Source organism: Diabrotica undecimpunctata, chromosome 10, assembly GCF_040954645.1.
Source record: "Diabrotica undecimpunctata isolate CICGRU chromosome 10, icDiaUnde3, whole genome shotgun sequence".
Taxonomy (NCBI): Eukaryota; Metazoa; Arthropoda; class Insecta; order Coleoptera; family Chrysomelidae; genus Diabrotica; species Diabrotica undecimpunctata.
In genome coordinates this window covers 53,073,946-53,088,139 of record NC_092812.1, presented here as the reverse complement: position 1 = coordinate 53,088,139, position 14,194 = coordinate 53,073,946, and the positions used below count along the sequence as shown (strand labels likewise).

Here is a 14,194-nt window from a genome sequence, read left to right as displayed (position 1 = left end):
AAGTAAACTCGCTGAACGTTCTGACAGGATTAATGATACACCAAATGTGATTTCTTAATTAATAAAAAATATATTACGAAGTGAATTGAACGAGTGTTGTTTTTAAGGAAAATAATTAAGCATACTTACTGACGATACTGTCAGAAATAATTAAATACTAATGCTATAACAAACAAGTCGTGTTTGTGTGTTTGTGAGTGGTAGGGATATTGACTGTGAAACATATGGCTTCGTTCGTCTTAACAATTCAAATATTCTTATTCCTCTAGCGCTACAACCCTCTGTGAGTTTTGACTTGTTCAATAATTACATTCTATCCAATTCTGTCATTGGCGACTTTTCTTTAATTCCGAACTCCCAAATAGATCATTCTCAACTTGTTTTGACCAACTCTTTTTAGGTCGGCCTTCATTTGGTAATGTTTTTTGTGTTTCTTTCATTGCTCAATCGGACTCGTTGGCCAAGCCGATGAATTCTATGAGATTTAACAAACGTTACTATATCGGCGTGATTAATTGACTCGTCGAGCTCAAAGTTCATGCGCATTCCTCATACGGACAGACCCAAAATTCTTCCTTTTAACACTGTACGTCTTTCTTCAGTAGTGTCTACGTTTCACAACCATAATTAATCACATGAATATATATCGTAACTTTATAGAACCCAACGAAGCATTTGGCCATACCTAAAGAAATAATTGGAATACAAAATAAAATGCAGGAAACTAAATGAAAAACAGTTGATCAATCCAAGAATTAGAAGTAGCAGTGATTACTTCGTAATGGAATGAAAATCTCTCTTGTTTATGTTCAAATAATAGAGCTAAAAGGAACTACAACGTTAAAGGGGAGTTATTGTTTCATATGGTCAATGGACCCCCAAATAGTAAAAAACCGCGGAGTGCTAGTTACAGAAAAATGTTTGCGAAAAAAATAGGAAAAATAGCCCAAAATGGAGTGACTGGCACATTTTGAAAAATCCTAACTCGGGTACTGTAAATCCTAAAGAGTTCTACCAAATGTGATTTTAAAGAGGAAGGACATTTTTTTTCTGTAAAGCAATACGTTTTACCTTCGTGGAATAGTTTTGGGGCATAAAAGAAACATCAAGTGTGTTCCGTTCTTTTTGCTTTGTTTTTTGAACATATTTTTGTCAAAATAAATCATTTTGAACTTTAAAAGATGAAAAAAATCATTTTGAACAACTTTTATGTACAAAAGTGCATTGAATTCAACCAAATGCACCTAATGTATAGGAACAAATTCACCCCTTTGACAATATGAAATAATAAAACCTCTTTAAAGTTGTAGTTCCTTTCTAAAGTACATAATCAATAGCTTAAACGCCGAACCATTTTTTTTTTGGTTTGGAAAAGATGATTGCTGAGAAAGAATCCCAAAACTTTTGTGTCCACTGTTCAGACTATTCTTTAGTTTCGGAGGAATACTGATAGATATAGGTTTCATCGGCGATTATGGAAAATGAATGTCGGCTTTAACTTTTTTTAGCCTTTCAAAGACCTTTTTAAGCAATTAAAATAAAAGTTTTTCCATGGTTTAAAAATCAGACGAGACGGTCACTTTGCCGTACTGCCAAAACAGACTAATTAACTGATTGTTCTGTACAGTCTTATATAAGATCAAAAGATGACTGGGATTATGAATAATAATAACGTAGAGTACTTCGAACTTGCGGTATATTGGTGTTAGGTCACATGCTTATCGAAAAATTATCGTGGAGCAAAACGAGTAAAAATCTTGAATGGAAATAAACAAAAAACTAATACGATAATAAAAGGATATAATATTATTTTAATTGGAATTAAAAATAAATATTTAAGGTATTATTACCGTCTAGAATGCTAAAAATTTTTTGCATCTACCTACAAATTATTATTTTTTTTTTGTTACAAAAATCATTTTACAAAAATTTTTTACTTGTTTTTTCATTGTTTCAGTATTATAAAAATAGAGCAAAAAAACAAAATGCCGGACATTTAAAAAAATTGTTCCAAAAATTGACCTTTTTTCGACGTTTTTTCAGTCACAAAAATTTGATTATTATTTATTTTGGTCAAATTGTGGTAAATTATCATAGACAAAGCCAAAACAAGTAAAATGCATAACCGACTAGATCCGGAGAAAAAAGTTTTAAGAAAAACTACGTTCTTAAAATTGGTGGACAGGTAATCTTCGGAACGAGTCCAGATGGTCCATTTCGTTTGTTTTGTTTTTTTCTATGACAGTGTTGCACAATTTGACCAAAAAATAATATTAATAAATTTTTTGTGACTGAAAAAAGCCGAAAAAAGGTCAGTTTTTTCAAATGCCCGCCATTTTGTTTTTTTTTTAATTATTGAATTTTTCTGGTAAACTATCACGTAAGGACACTTCTTTTTTAAAACTCTCCTCGAATTTTATATTTCAGATTTTTTGTTCCAGAGATTAACTGTTCGCCGCCATGGAGCAGTAATTTGTAGACGAAAATTTTTGCGGCCATCTTTAAAATACAGGAACAATAAAAAAAGAAAAAAAAGTTGTAGAATAATTTAAAACAAGTTTGATTGCCATATATAATAGATAAGATACAAAAAAAAATTGTTGAAAATGTGTCATTTTTTAGCATTTTAGAAGGTAATAGTACCTTAAAAGTAGATTGGGCATATAAAGATGTGGTAGAGGTATCACCAAAAATAGCACATTTAGAACAAATGATTCCTGAGAAGTAGAATGACGAGGAAAACTAATGTAACATAATAATAAATTTACAAATTACAACTTAATCACAATTATATTGCATAGACACAAGAAATTGTTGTCGATTTTGCTAGAAGTTGAAATGAGAACAACTACTGGCAAGCATGCAGTTAATTTTTTTAAAGTCAATTCTTATTAAAAATGTAATATCTTCAAATATTGTAGACAACTATGATTGATATAAAATATTCAATATTAATATGACACTAAACATTTATTTTATAAAAGTTATACATATATTACAACCAACCTGCCCTTGTTCTAAATTCCTTAGTTTGACATCATCCTGAGCATGTATTTATATATACTTTAAGTTTGTTTATACAAAATCTTAATTTTTTTTTGTTCAAACTTATAAAATCTTTCGATTTTAACTCAGATTAAATTGGCAGATTCTCTTTGACTCTGTCTAGAACCTTCTGACTTACCTGTTAGATATGCTGCAAATACTGAAATACCTTTTTGGATAAATATACGAGTCATTTAACGCATGATGAAATATCAAAGAGATAATATACCCTTTATTACATATTTATTAAGTAATTTAACTCTAAATTTGTATAAACAAACCAGTTAGAATAAATAAAAAATATGGTGCCTTACCTGTGATATTATCGCAAAGGATGCGCGATGTTATAATTCGACCAAAAGGACTGAATAAAGATTCCAAATCTTGCTGAGTCATGTTTTTTGGTAGTCCTGATACGTATAAATTTGCTCCCTTAATTGCTTCTGAGCTTGGCCGGGCATAAGAGACCTAGAAGTATATACATACATTAGTTATCAGAGGGATTCAACAAAACAGAATATTGGACACATCCGTTCCACATAATTAGGAAGAAACATGCGAGCAGTGTATACCTCTCGAGCAGATAAAGATGTTATCCACAATATATTTCTTTATGATATAAATATTAAACTGGGTAATGCCTTCTGCAATTAAATCTTATAACTGCAAAAATACAGTGAAAACATTTTGAATGTAAGGTATCTTGATGTACTTTGTCGCAAAGAAAGACACAATCACATTAGGAGTCGAAATATTCATGGCACAGGTTGCTCATTTTTTAAAATATATACCTAATACCGGGATTATAATTTATTTTTTCTATTAGCTCTACATTAAGTTGATGCGGATGACCTTCTGTTGTTAAATGCATTCTTAATTTTTTATTTAAAACCTAAACACCAGAGTTCGATTTCAAGTTCAGATAATTATGTAGTATAAGTCATAGCAAAACGTGAGTATGTTACCATTAGTGGACAAAAACAATATAAATTTAATATCAACAACATTTTCTAGTCAATATCAATTTAAAGCGTTTAAATAAATGATTACTCATGAACCGATTCCTAAAACAACTGGATTTACTATTAAATTAATAAAGAAAAATTCAACACGATACTAGAAATTACACTATATTAACATTTAACACAAAAATGGTCACTGATCATAATAAAAATAATATAAACTACAAGCCCATGAACATTTTTAGGGGGTCATTTGCTGCAACATGACTCACATATAAATCTACAATATGTAACAACAACTTTAAAAACTATGCCCTTAATTCTTATCGGTACTCAAAGCATGGGGGTTTAAATTAAGGGTTGCGCCTAAATTTCTCACTCTCGTTGCCGCCGAAATGTACGACGTTGTAAAAAATTACTCTATATACCGATCCGAATCTTTGTATTGAAATTGTCGAAAATGGGGAAAAAGTTTTTCAAAAATAAAAAATTTTTCCCTGCTCCTGGTACCAATATTTGTGTACGGCATTAGGTTGCAGGTCATTATTTTGGTATTACCTACTTGATAAATACCGTACAAATATATTTGGTCAAAGAGTCCCTTGAGTGGTAAGTTTATCTTACCTTTGACTCACCTTCACCTATAATACTTGACGGCATAGTTTCTAAAGTTGTTATTACATATTGTAGTATTGTTTTATATGATGTGATTCATGCTTGGTCAAATGACCTATTAAAAATCGCCCATGGGCTTATAGTCTAATAGTCATCCGTAAAACAAACACAATGTAATAGATGTTAATAAACATATGCAATCAGACAAAAAGACAGCGAAGAAGAAGACGCAAACAGAAGAAGAAATAATAAAAAAAAGCATTTATCGAAGTAACACTATCAAGAACAATTAAGATCTTAAAAACACCAACAAAAAAAATAAGAAAATAATGAATAACACAGATGAAATCTGACATATTCAAACATGAGAGTTTCAAGAAAAAAACAAATTTAAAAAATATCCAAACGTGATGAAGAAGATCCATAAAATGAAAAACGTCCACAACAATTGTTATTCTTAAGATGATGCTAAAAGTACATTCGAATAATACATTTAATAAACCCAGAAGGATCAAAGGCTAAGTGCTAAATATTACTGTGAAAAAATTGTCTGTTTTAGATTATCTGTTGTATAAGAACCTTACCTTTATCGTCTTATTTTGTAATCGAAGCCCATTAAGTGTGTTGATGGCCTTCTCTGCATCTTCTGGCCGGTGGTAATTCACAAATCCATAGCCCAAGGATTGCCCTGTAAGCAATGGACTAGTCATAACCCCGGGAACTGCAGAAATAAAAAGTTCCAAAAAAAAAACAAATGTTAATAACGAAAACGAAAAAGAAACTAATGTTAGGGCGTTAATACTAAAATGAAATTAGTAGAAAATTTGCAAAGCCCAAAAAAATTGTTAACTCAATCATGTCCAGTGAAATTGTCCCTATTAAAAAGTTTTTTTCAATTTATATTCTTAATAAATAATGTAAACAAAGGTCAGTGAAATATAGAGGCACCAGAGTACCACATGCGATAGCTGTAGCAGATAATATTTCACAAAATTGTCAAAAATTAGCCAATACATAATTGTTCAATCTTTTTAATGAGTTTCTCCAATCCAAATCTATGAGGATTTCCCCGAATAAACAAGTTTCCAAATTAATTAAACACTTTAAAACTTATAACCAACTATAGAACCAGGAGAGAGCGACGCGAATTAAATATCAGTACAATTTAATAAAGCTAGAACGTAGCACCATATTTCCGAATCATTGACATTAAGCAAGATTTTAACAGAGTGAAAAGAAAAATATAACACACTAAAGAAAATGCTTATCAGTCAAAAGTTATTAAATATGACAAAACTGACACTCCGAAAATAATCAAGAGAGTCAGCATAAATGGAAAAGAACTTCTATCGTTGTTGTTAAATATTATTCTTAAGAGATCATAAGAGCAGCAGAAATTAGAAATTATGATTCAAACATCAACAGAGAGTGTCTAGCTCATAAATGAAGCATAAGACTAACTATATGGAGTCAATAGACTACATAAAAGATAATATCTGACAATAAAACCAATAGAAGGAAACACATAAAAGTTTGAAGAGGTATTGAATACCTGGGATTGTCATTTGCCTTCTTCTTGGAGTGGCGTATCCGCTTAGTGAACGTTGTGTCCTTTAACCCATCTCAGGATGATGTTATTTCCATCTGAAGCTTGAGTTAGTGACTCATGACACTCTATTACCAATCCTGACGTGACACGTGGTCTATTCAAGGTTAGTAGCGCTTGCATGCTATCTGTGCAGATTATTTAATTTTCCCGGCTATACCTTTTTGGTTTATCTCTTTTGCGGCTATGGAGATACCGGCCAGTTCTGTCTGAATTACGCTGGTATGTTTGCCCATACCCCACTTTACTCTTAGCTCCAGTGATCTGGAGATCCCGCATCCTGAGCCTTCTCCCATTTTGAAGCCATCGGTGTATATGCAATACGCATTTGCCATGTTTGACTCCCTATACTGCCTTGTTTCGATTTTGTAGAATTTGTCAAAAACAAACTTTGGTTTAACTGAGTCGCAGCCTACCTGCAATAGGGGCAGCGCATCCAGCTCTCCCCACCAGAAACGAGTTCTCAATTTTCCCATTCCTACATCAAGGCTTGCACCAGATGAGCGCAGTCGCATCATTGTCACCATCTCTCTCGCGCATATCTTTTCCATCGTTTTCAAGAGAAACTATGTTAAGCTAATTGGTCGGAAAGCCTTTGGTAGGTTGTAGTCCATCCTACCTGGTTTTGGACAATCGCCTTATTACCTATCACCCAGAAAACAGATTCGGTGGTTCGATTGTGTCCATGTAACTGATGCGCAGTATCCTGTAGCACCACGTCTCAAAAGTTTTCAGTTTTTTAAACATGTCATTTGTTATGGTCCATGCTTTTATATGGTATTCTGATCTTCAGATCCAGAAAAAGAAAGCTGTTCTTGCTTGTACAATTCGACAACGAATTATTGAAATCTCAATTCTGAAAAGTCCCAATCGCTATTAATTTGGAGCCTAGATACTGTCTATATGCACAGTGCCTATTCAAAAATTTTTCCTAATACAGATTAAATATATGTTGTAATAAAATACATCCCTTTCCGATTCCTCTTCTTCTAGCATTCACCAGATTGTCAATCATTGCATCTTTGGTCTTAACTAATAAACTGGAAAAATGAAGCAAGAAACAGAAATAGTGGAAAATGGTAATCCAACCAATTACCATTACCAACACTTAGGCGATCTCAAAAACCCCATATATAATGGGTCTTACTTCGTCAAGAACAAAGATACTGGGGGTTTTATCTATTTTGCCAACTTCTTATTTGGTTCATAACTTTTTAAACACACTGTATATTTTCTTTATGTTTGGCACGCGAATATTATTTAAGGTGTTTATACGTCTTAATAAGACCATTACTTACTCTAAATTTTTGTGTTTTTTTTATTATGTTCGGCAAATAATTCATAACAAAATAACCCAGACGAGATTAAGAAATCAGTCAGACATATTACAAAAAGAGTAAGACTTTGCATTCAACAAGGTAGTGGTCATTTTGAAAAACTACTTTAGTTTTGATAATAGTTATTTTTCTGCAAATTCTCTCTTTTTTTCATTTTTAAGATACTTGGTTGAGTAAAGTTATGTATTTTTGTGGACTCTTTTAGCGACTTTTGTAGACTTTCAAATGCAAAATCCATTTTTTAAAAATCTAATGTACAGGGTGTTGTTTTTGGGTCGGATTATTTTCCCAATATTTTTTAATCCTTCTTCTTCTTCTTCTCGTAGCACTACAACCCAGGGTGGGTTTTGGCTGACTGCACAACTTGCTTCCATCTTGAACGGTCGTCCATAATAGTTGGGTCAGTGGGTAGCCCCATTGTTTTTAGATCTGACCATATATTGTCTCTCCATCGCATTCGTGGACGTCCTAAGAGCCTTCTTCCTGTGGGGGCTTCCTCCCATATTAGGTTGGCAAGGCGGTTATTAGGGAGTCTATGGACATGGCCAGTCCATCTTAGACGTTGGGATTTAATCTCTTGGACTATATCGCTCGCTCTATACATCTGCTTGGCCTCAGCATTTGTTCTCATTCGGTATTGGTTGCTATTAATGTCGTGATAAGGCCCAAAGATTCTTCTGAGGATTTTCCTCTCAAAGCATCTAAGTTTTCTTTCACTTTCTTTGGTCAGGGTCCACGTCTCACACCCATACATGAGCACCGGTCTAATCACCGTTTTATATATTCTAATTTTTGATGTTCGTGTTAGGCTTTTAGATTTAATAGTATTGTGGAGGCTGTACATACATCTGTTTGCTACCTGAATTCTTCCTTTAATCTCTTCCGCGATATCGTTATCTGCAGTGATTGTTGCTCCGAGATATTTAAAACTCTCCACTCTTTCAAAGTTATATGGGTCTATTGTAACATTTTGCCCTATTCTATCTCGTCCTTTTTGTCTGTTGATGCATATGTATTTGTTTTTCTCTTCGTTTACTCTTAGACCAGTTTTCTTTGCCTCTACCTCCAATTTATTAAAAGTCTCCTTTACCTTGGTGACTGTGTTCCCCATAATGTCAATGTCATCTGCGTATGCTAGTAGTAATTTTGGTCCATTTGCTGTCAGTAATTCTGTTTTAAGTTGTGCTGCTCTTACTACTTTCTCCAGGATGATATTAAAGAGGAGAGATGACAGCGCATCTCCTTGTTTCAGGCCACTGCTTATTTCGAAAGATTCTGAGAGTTTGTTACCTATCCGTATTCTGGATCTAGAGCTATTCACACATAACTTAACAAGCTGGATAAGTTTTTTTGGAACTGAAAGTTCTGCCATTGCATTCCACATCTGATCCCTTTTATTGCTGTCGTACGCTTGCCGGAAATCTATGAAGAGATTATGGTAATTCTATTGAATTCCCATCCTTTTTCAAGCATCTGTCTTAGAGTAAAGATCTGATCTATGGTCGATCTATGTTTTCTGAAGCCGGCTTGGTATCCCCCCATGAAATTTTCTACAAACGGTGTCAGCCTACTTAATAGGATGTTCGCTAAGATTTTATATGCCGTATTAAGTATGGACATGCCTCTCTAATTAGAGCACTTGGTTTTGTCTCCCTTTTTATGGATGGGGATTATTAGTTTCGTGCCATTTTGTTGGTATTTTCTCTTCTTTCCATATAAGTGTTATTAGTTTGTGTATTTGTCTATGTAGAGTTTCTCCTCCGTACTTAAGGAATTCAGCCAGTATATGGTCAGAGCCTGGAGCTTTTCCGTTCTTCAATTTGTTGATTTTTTGCAATGTTTCATCTATTGCTTGCAATCCGGACAATTTTTTAATCTGGACCTGGATTTATTGCACATCCTTATGTCGGGAAGATACATTAAAGTAGATCCATTTAGATTTTATACTACTACATTACTCTTTTTGTTTTCTGGCCAGGATTCGAACCATCGTTTCACTAGATTATTCACAGTGAAGTGTATGCGATTCGCCGTCTGGCCCGCTTGGCTAACTCACCGACCATTACCTTAATTTTAACAAATGAAATATTTTATGTCTCTAATCATATTGCATTGTTTAATTGATTAAATTTTTTCTGTTTAATCTAAAATGATTATATTTAGAGAATAATCTAAGCAATTTAGAAATGCTTTCTTTTGTTATTCATTTTAATGGTTACTGTAGTCATTACTTAAAATCATTGTGATAAAACAAATAAGCAGCACAAGGTTATTTTCTTAATATAAAAAGGGGAAGCACTTGCTGTAACTACCGCTTCAAATACGTTTTTGTATTAAAATAGTTGTGGATCACTAAGCGAAAGTAAATATTTGAGACCATCAAATGAAATATTTAATATCTATATCAATACTAACGATCGAACCCTACAAAACCACCGATAGTGATCAAACACGGAAATACAGTAACACCCAACTGGTCACTGCTGCTTACTCAATAGAGCAAAAGACAGTAAATACCCTTGCATCAAAAAAGAGTAAAATTCGTTGGTGGACACTGAATAAGAAAGTTATTCCCGATGAGAATATAAAAGTAGTGAGATATGCAGGATGAAGTTGTTACAGAAAATATATTTATCTATCTACCTATAGCCCATTATCTATTGATATGAATATAGATTCGTCTCTATTCATCACTGCTTTCAGTTTGACTTTTCTGCATTGGACCTGTGAGTGTCACATCTCATTTGTGTAAAACCTCATATTTATTTTGCAGCGTCCAATATCTTGTTATATCTTCATATCTTTTGTTATGTTGAATCCATCTCCATTTTAATTGTGTTCGACGGTTTGTTGTGTTGTTTTAGTTCCTCATCCATTCATTTTTCTTTCTGCCTCGCAGTGATATCGACAGCATTTATATTTTAATGTCTCGAAGATTGAGATTTCTTTATTTTATGTTGTTGGTGTAGGCTTTAAAGCCCTTTCCTTCTTGAATATTGGTCTTCTAAATTGTTTAAATTATCGCACCATCTTTTTCTTGGTCTGCCACTACTTCTTCGCCCATTTGGTGACTTATCTCGTGCTATTCGTACTATCCTATCATCTGCCATTTTACTAATGTGTTAGTTCCACTCCTGTTTCCGTTTTGTCACCCATCCATTTATGTCTTCTATATTGCATAGAAGTGTATGTTAATATAGGTCTAATTGCTGCTTTATAGATTCTTATATATTCCCAGATGTCTAAACCTTGCTTCCTGCTTTAATATTTTCCCATCAATTTCGATTTTACATCGTAGTGGGTATTTAGATGTTGTCATACATTTGGTTTTTTCTGCTGATATTATCATATTGTATTTCTTGGCTGTTGTATTGAAAATGTGTGTTAATCTTTGGAGCTCGTCGATTAATGCAGCATAATATTTGGATTTCTTTGTTCCCCATTCTGTAACCATGACTTTTACGTACTGCTTGTATTATTTCGTCCATTATTATATTAAAGAGAAGTGGGCTTAACGAGTCACCCTGTCTGACTCCGCTTTGTACTGGTATACACTGTGTTAGTTTTCCATTTATCTTTCCCTGTATTCGATTATAGAAGTAGATGTTTTCGATGGTTTGTACAATATTAATTGGTATGTTTCTTTTATACAGTAGGTGTAAAACGTTTTCGACTTGGATGCGATCGAAAGCCTTTTTCAGGTCTATAAAACATAGATATGCTGGTTTATTGTACTCGATGGCCTTTTCTGTGATTTGTCTTAGTACAAATACGGCGTCTACGCAGAATCTTAAGGATCTGAATCCTTGTTGTTCATCTGATAAAGTTGTTGGTTTATCGAGTTTGTTGGTTGGGACTTTTGTGGTAAGCTTAAGTGCGGTGTTCAGTAGATTTATACCTCTATAATTGTTGGGGTTTTGTTTATCTCCTTTCTTGAACATTGGTATCATTATGCTGTTTCCCCATGCGCCTGGTATCTTGCAGTGCAATATGTTTTAAAAGCTGGTTGGTTATTCCGTCTGGTCCTGGCGACTTTCTATTTTTTAGTGAATTTATGGTTATTTCTACTTACTGAAAACTGATTTCTATTTCGTGTCTTAATTCAGGTACGTTATTGTGTCGATTATTATTTTCCTTTCCTTCTTTGAATTTCAAAGGTACTTTTTGTTTTTTAATATTGTATTAAAATCTTCCAAATGTCTTCTTATTTTTTTGTTTATTTCTCTAGTTTGGTTGTAAGCCAGTAAAGGAAAAAAGCTGAAATAAAAAATCTTATACAGGTTTTTATAGGTTTAAACACTCATAAAAAGGGTCAAATACAAGTTGTAGATGTTAAAAAGTTCTTTAATTTGCGAGTTTCTAAATTAAAACACATAAACAATTCCAATTGACCGAGATAATAACAAAAAAACCTTATTTTTGCAGTGATTTATAAATGTTAATGTTTTTTGAACAATGACATGTAATATAACTACTTGAAATTATGGCAATTAAAGTGTGCTAAATCTCAGCTAGATCGACCAAATAGTTTGTAAGTTATTCAATTTGTTTATTCTGGAGAGCGATTATTTAAACAACTGTACTTGTCCAAACAGTGACTCTGGAGGTATTTAGCAGATCGCAATCGATTCTTTGAGACTTCAGTTTTAAGATATATTAAGAAAAATTCGACATTTTATCAACATTGTAATTAAAAACACTGTTTGAAAAAGGGCTGATTTTTTAGCTTATAAACATGTATAATAACTATCGATATTTTTTATGGCACGATCGTGTAAGTAGGCTCACTGAAAAGAAGGCGAAAAAACACTATCTTAATAAAAAACAGAATCTTCTATGAGCATGGGAATCCAGATAAAATTTTTTTTTCTGAAAATCATATTTCCATTGTTTATTAACATTAAGAGCTAAAATTTAAACAAATTATAAATGAGATCTATCTATAAGTTTTATGATCTATCTTATAGATAACATATACTGAAAAGAAAAAAGGTATAACCCATTAAAGTGATGGTGCTGTAAAAAACCGTCTGTTCGACTTCCGTTTTTTTTTTAGAATAAACTTCAAATTGAAGCACACTGAAAAAAATTGCAATATCTCGGTTTCTATGGCACGCAGATGCCTGATTTTTTTTAATTGCAGCAGTTCGAGAAAATAATAAGAACTGTGCTATTTTCACGTCCGGAAAAATCGGGAAATCCCGGAAAAATAAATTCATTAAATTTTTTTATAAAAAAATTGAATATTACTATTATTTCGTAAGAAATATTTAAATTTTATTGATTAATGTATATTATTTATATAAATATATAATAATTATTAGTAATAATTCTTCTTATAAAGTACAAAAAGATTCGATTCATATTTTAATTTAAATAAATGCATTTGGAGTATTAATTTTTGATGAATATTAATTTATTAATTATTAAAATTTAAATATTCCTTACGAAATAATAGCAAACATTCATTGTTTTGGAACAAACTTTTCTATGGAAAAAATTAATTAATTTGAATTTTTTGCAATTATTTTAGTCAATTTGTTTATGTATTTTAATTTAGATAATCGCAAATTAAAGAACTTTTTAAGATCTACAGCATCTATCTACCATTTTTCTCTAAAATGTATAAAAAACGTTTTATCACCAAAAAAATATTTTTTCAGTTTTTATAATCGTTTAAAAAAAAACAAAGCAAAATCAGCTGTAAGTCTCCAAGCATTTGTCATCAGCTATCCCTCGTATACCTTTTAGAACCTTCAAAAACCTGTATTAGATTTTAACTTAAAATTGATGATTTTTTCACACATTGACTGGGGTATTGATGTAATTTGTCGCCAGAGCTTGTCCCATGTAAGCACATTCTTGCAAATGTTTTACAGTTGTTCTGCCTACATTAATCTGAAACGTGGTCTTTATTTCAAAATGATAAAAGACTTCTTGGTATTTTTGAGAGAAAAATTCTTGTAAAGATTTTTGGGACCGTAAATGAAAATGGGCTATAGCGTCGAAGATACAACTTTGAACTATATCAGTTATACACCGATCCAGATATTGTGAAATTCGTTAAAGTGCAGAGACTTAGATGGGCTGGACACATTGCTAGGATGTCAGATCACGAATAAACGAAGAGATTAATATTTTCAAAACCAGAGGGCACAAGAACTAGGTGACGACCACGAAGGAGTTGGATTGATGATGTGGAATAAGACCTAAGGGTCAGAAGATGGAGGGAAGTTGCCAAGAATCGACAGGAATGGCGACTTCTTTGTGAGTAGGCCAAGATCCACAACGGATTGTCGAGCCACTTATGATGATAATGATCTTATTATGTTTTGAACATTGCACTTTGCACACTATCTTAAAACATTTATCTCTAGTGTTATTATTTCTCGTTTGGTTCTCCGGTGAAGAGTTAAGGTTTTCTAGCATAGTTAAGTACTACAGAGTTCAACAACTCTTAGGTACTCTAGTTTTTGCTCTTCTGTTTTTTATTTATTTTTCATACCTGAATGTTTCTGATCAATCAGGTGATTTACTGTATGTTTCGCTCTTATAATAATGCCTTTCAGTACAGTCAACGACGCAGACATTTTATATTGTATACTACTACATTTGAAATTTCTCTAGCT

General features: G+C 32.6%; 1 protein-coding gene across 3 annotated transcripts in view; it reads right to left on the bottom strand.

The window, feature by feature from the left end:
* LOC140451977 (ELAV-like protein 3) overlaps window positions 1–14,194 on the bottom strand; it is a 119,933-nt gene that overhangs the window by 35,622 nt on the left and 70,117 nt on the right. For 2 of the 3 annotated variants that reach the window (XM_072545974.1, XM_072545973.1), the window contains exons 3-4: window positions 5,207–5,343; window positions 3,360–3,513 (exon numbers count right to left, since the gene is read on the bottom strand). In XM_072545974.1, coding sequence (XP_072402075.1) covers window positions 3,360–3,513; window positions 5,207–5,343 — 291 coding nt within the window. The remainder of the gene's footprint in view (window positions 1–3,359; window positions 3,514–5,206; window positions 5,344–14,194) is intronic. The other variant, XM_072545975.1, reaches the window with a different exon arrangement.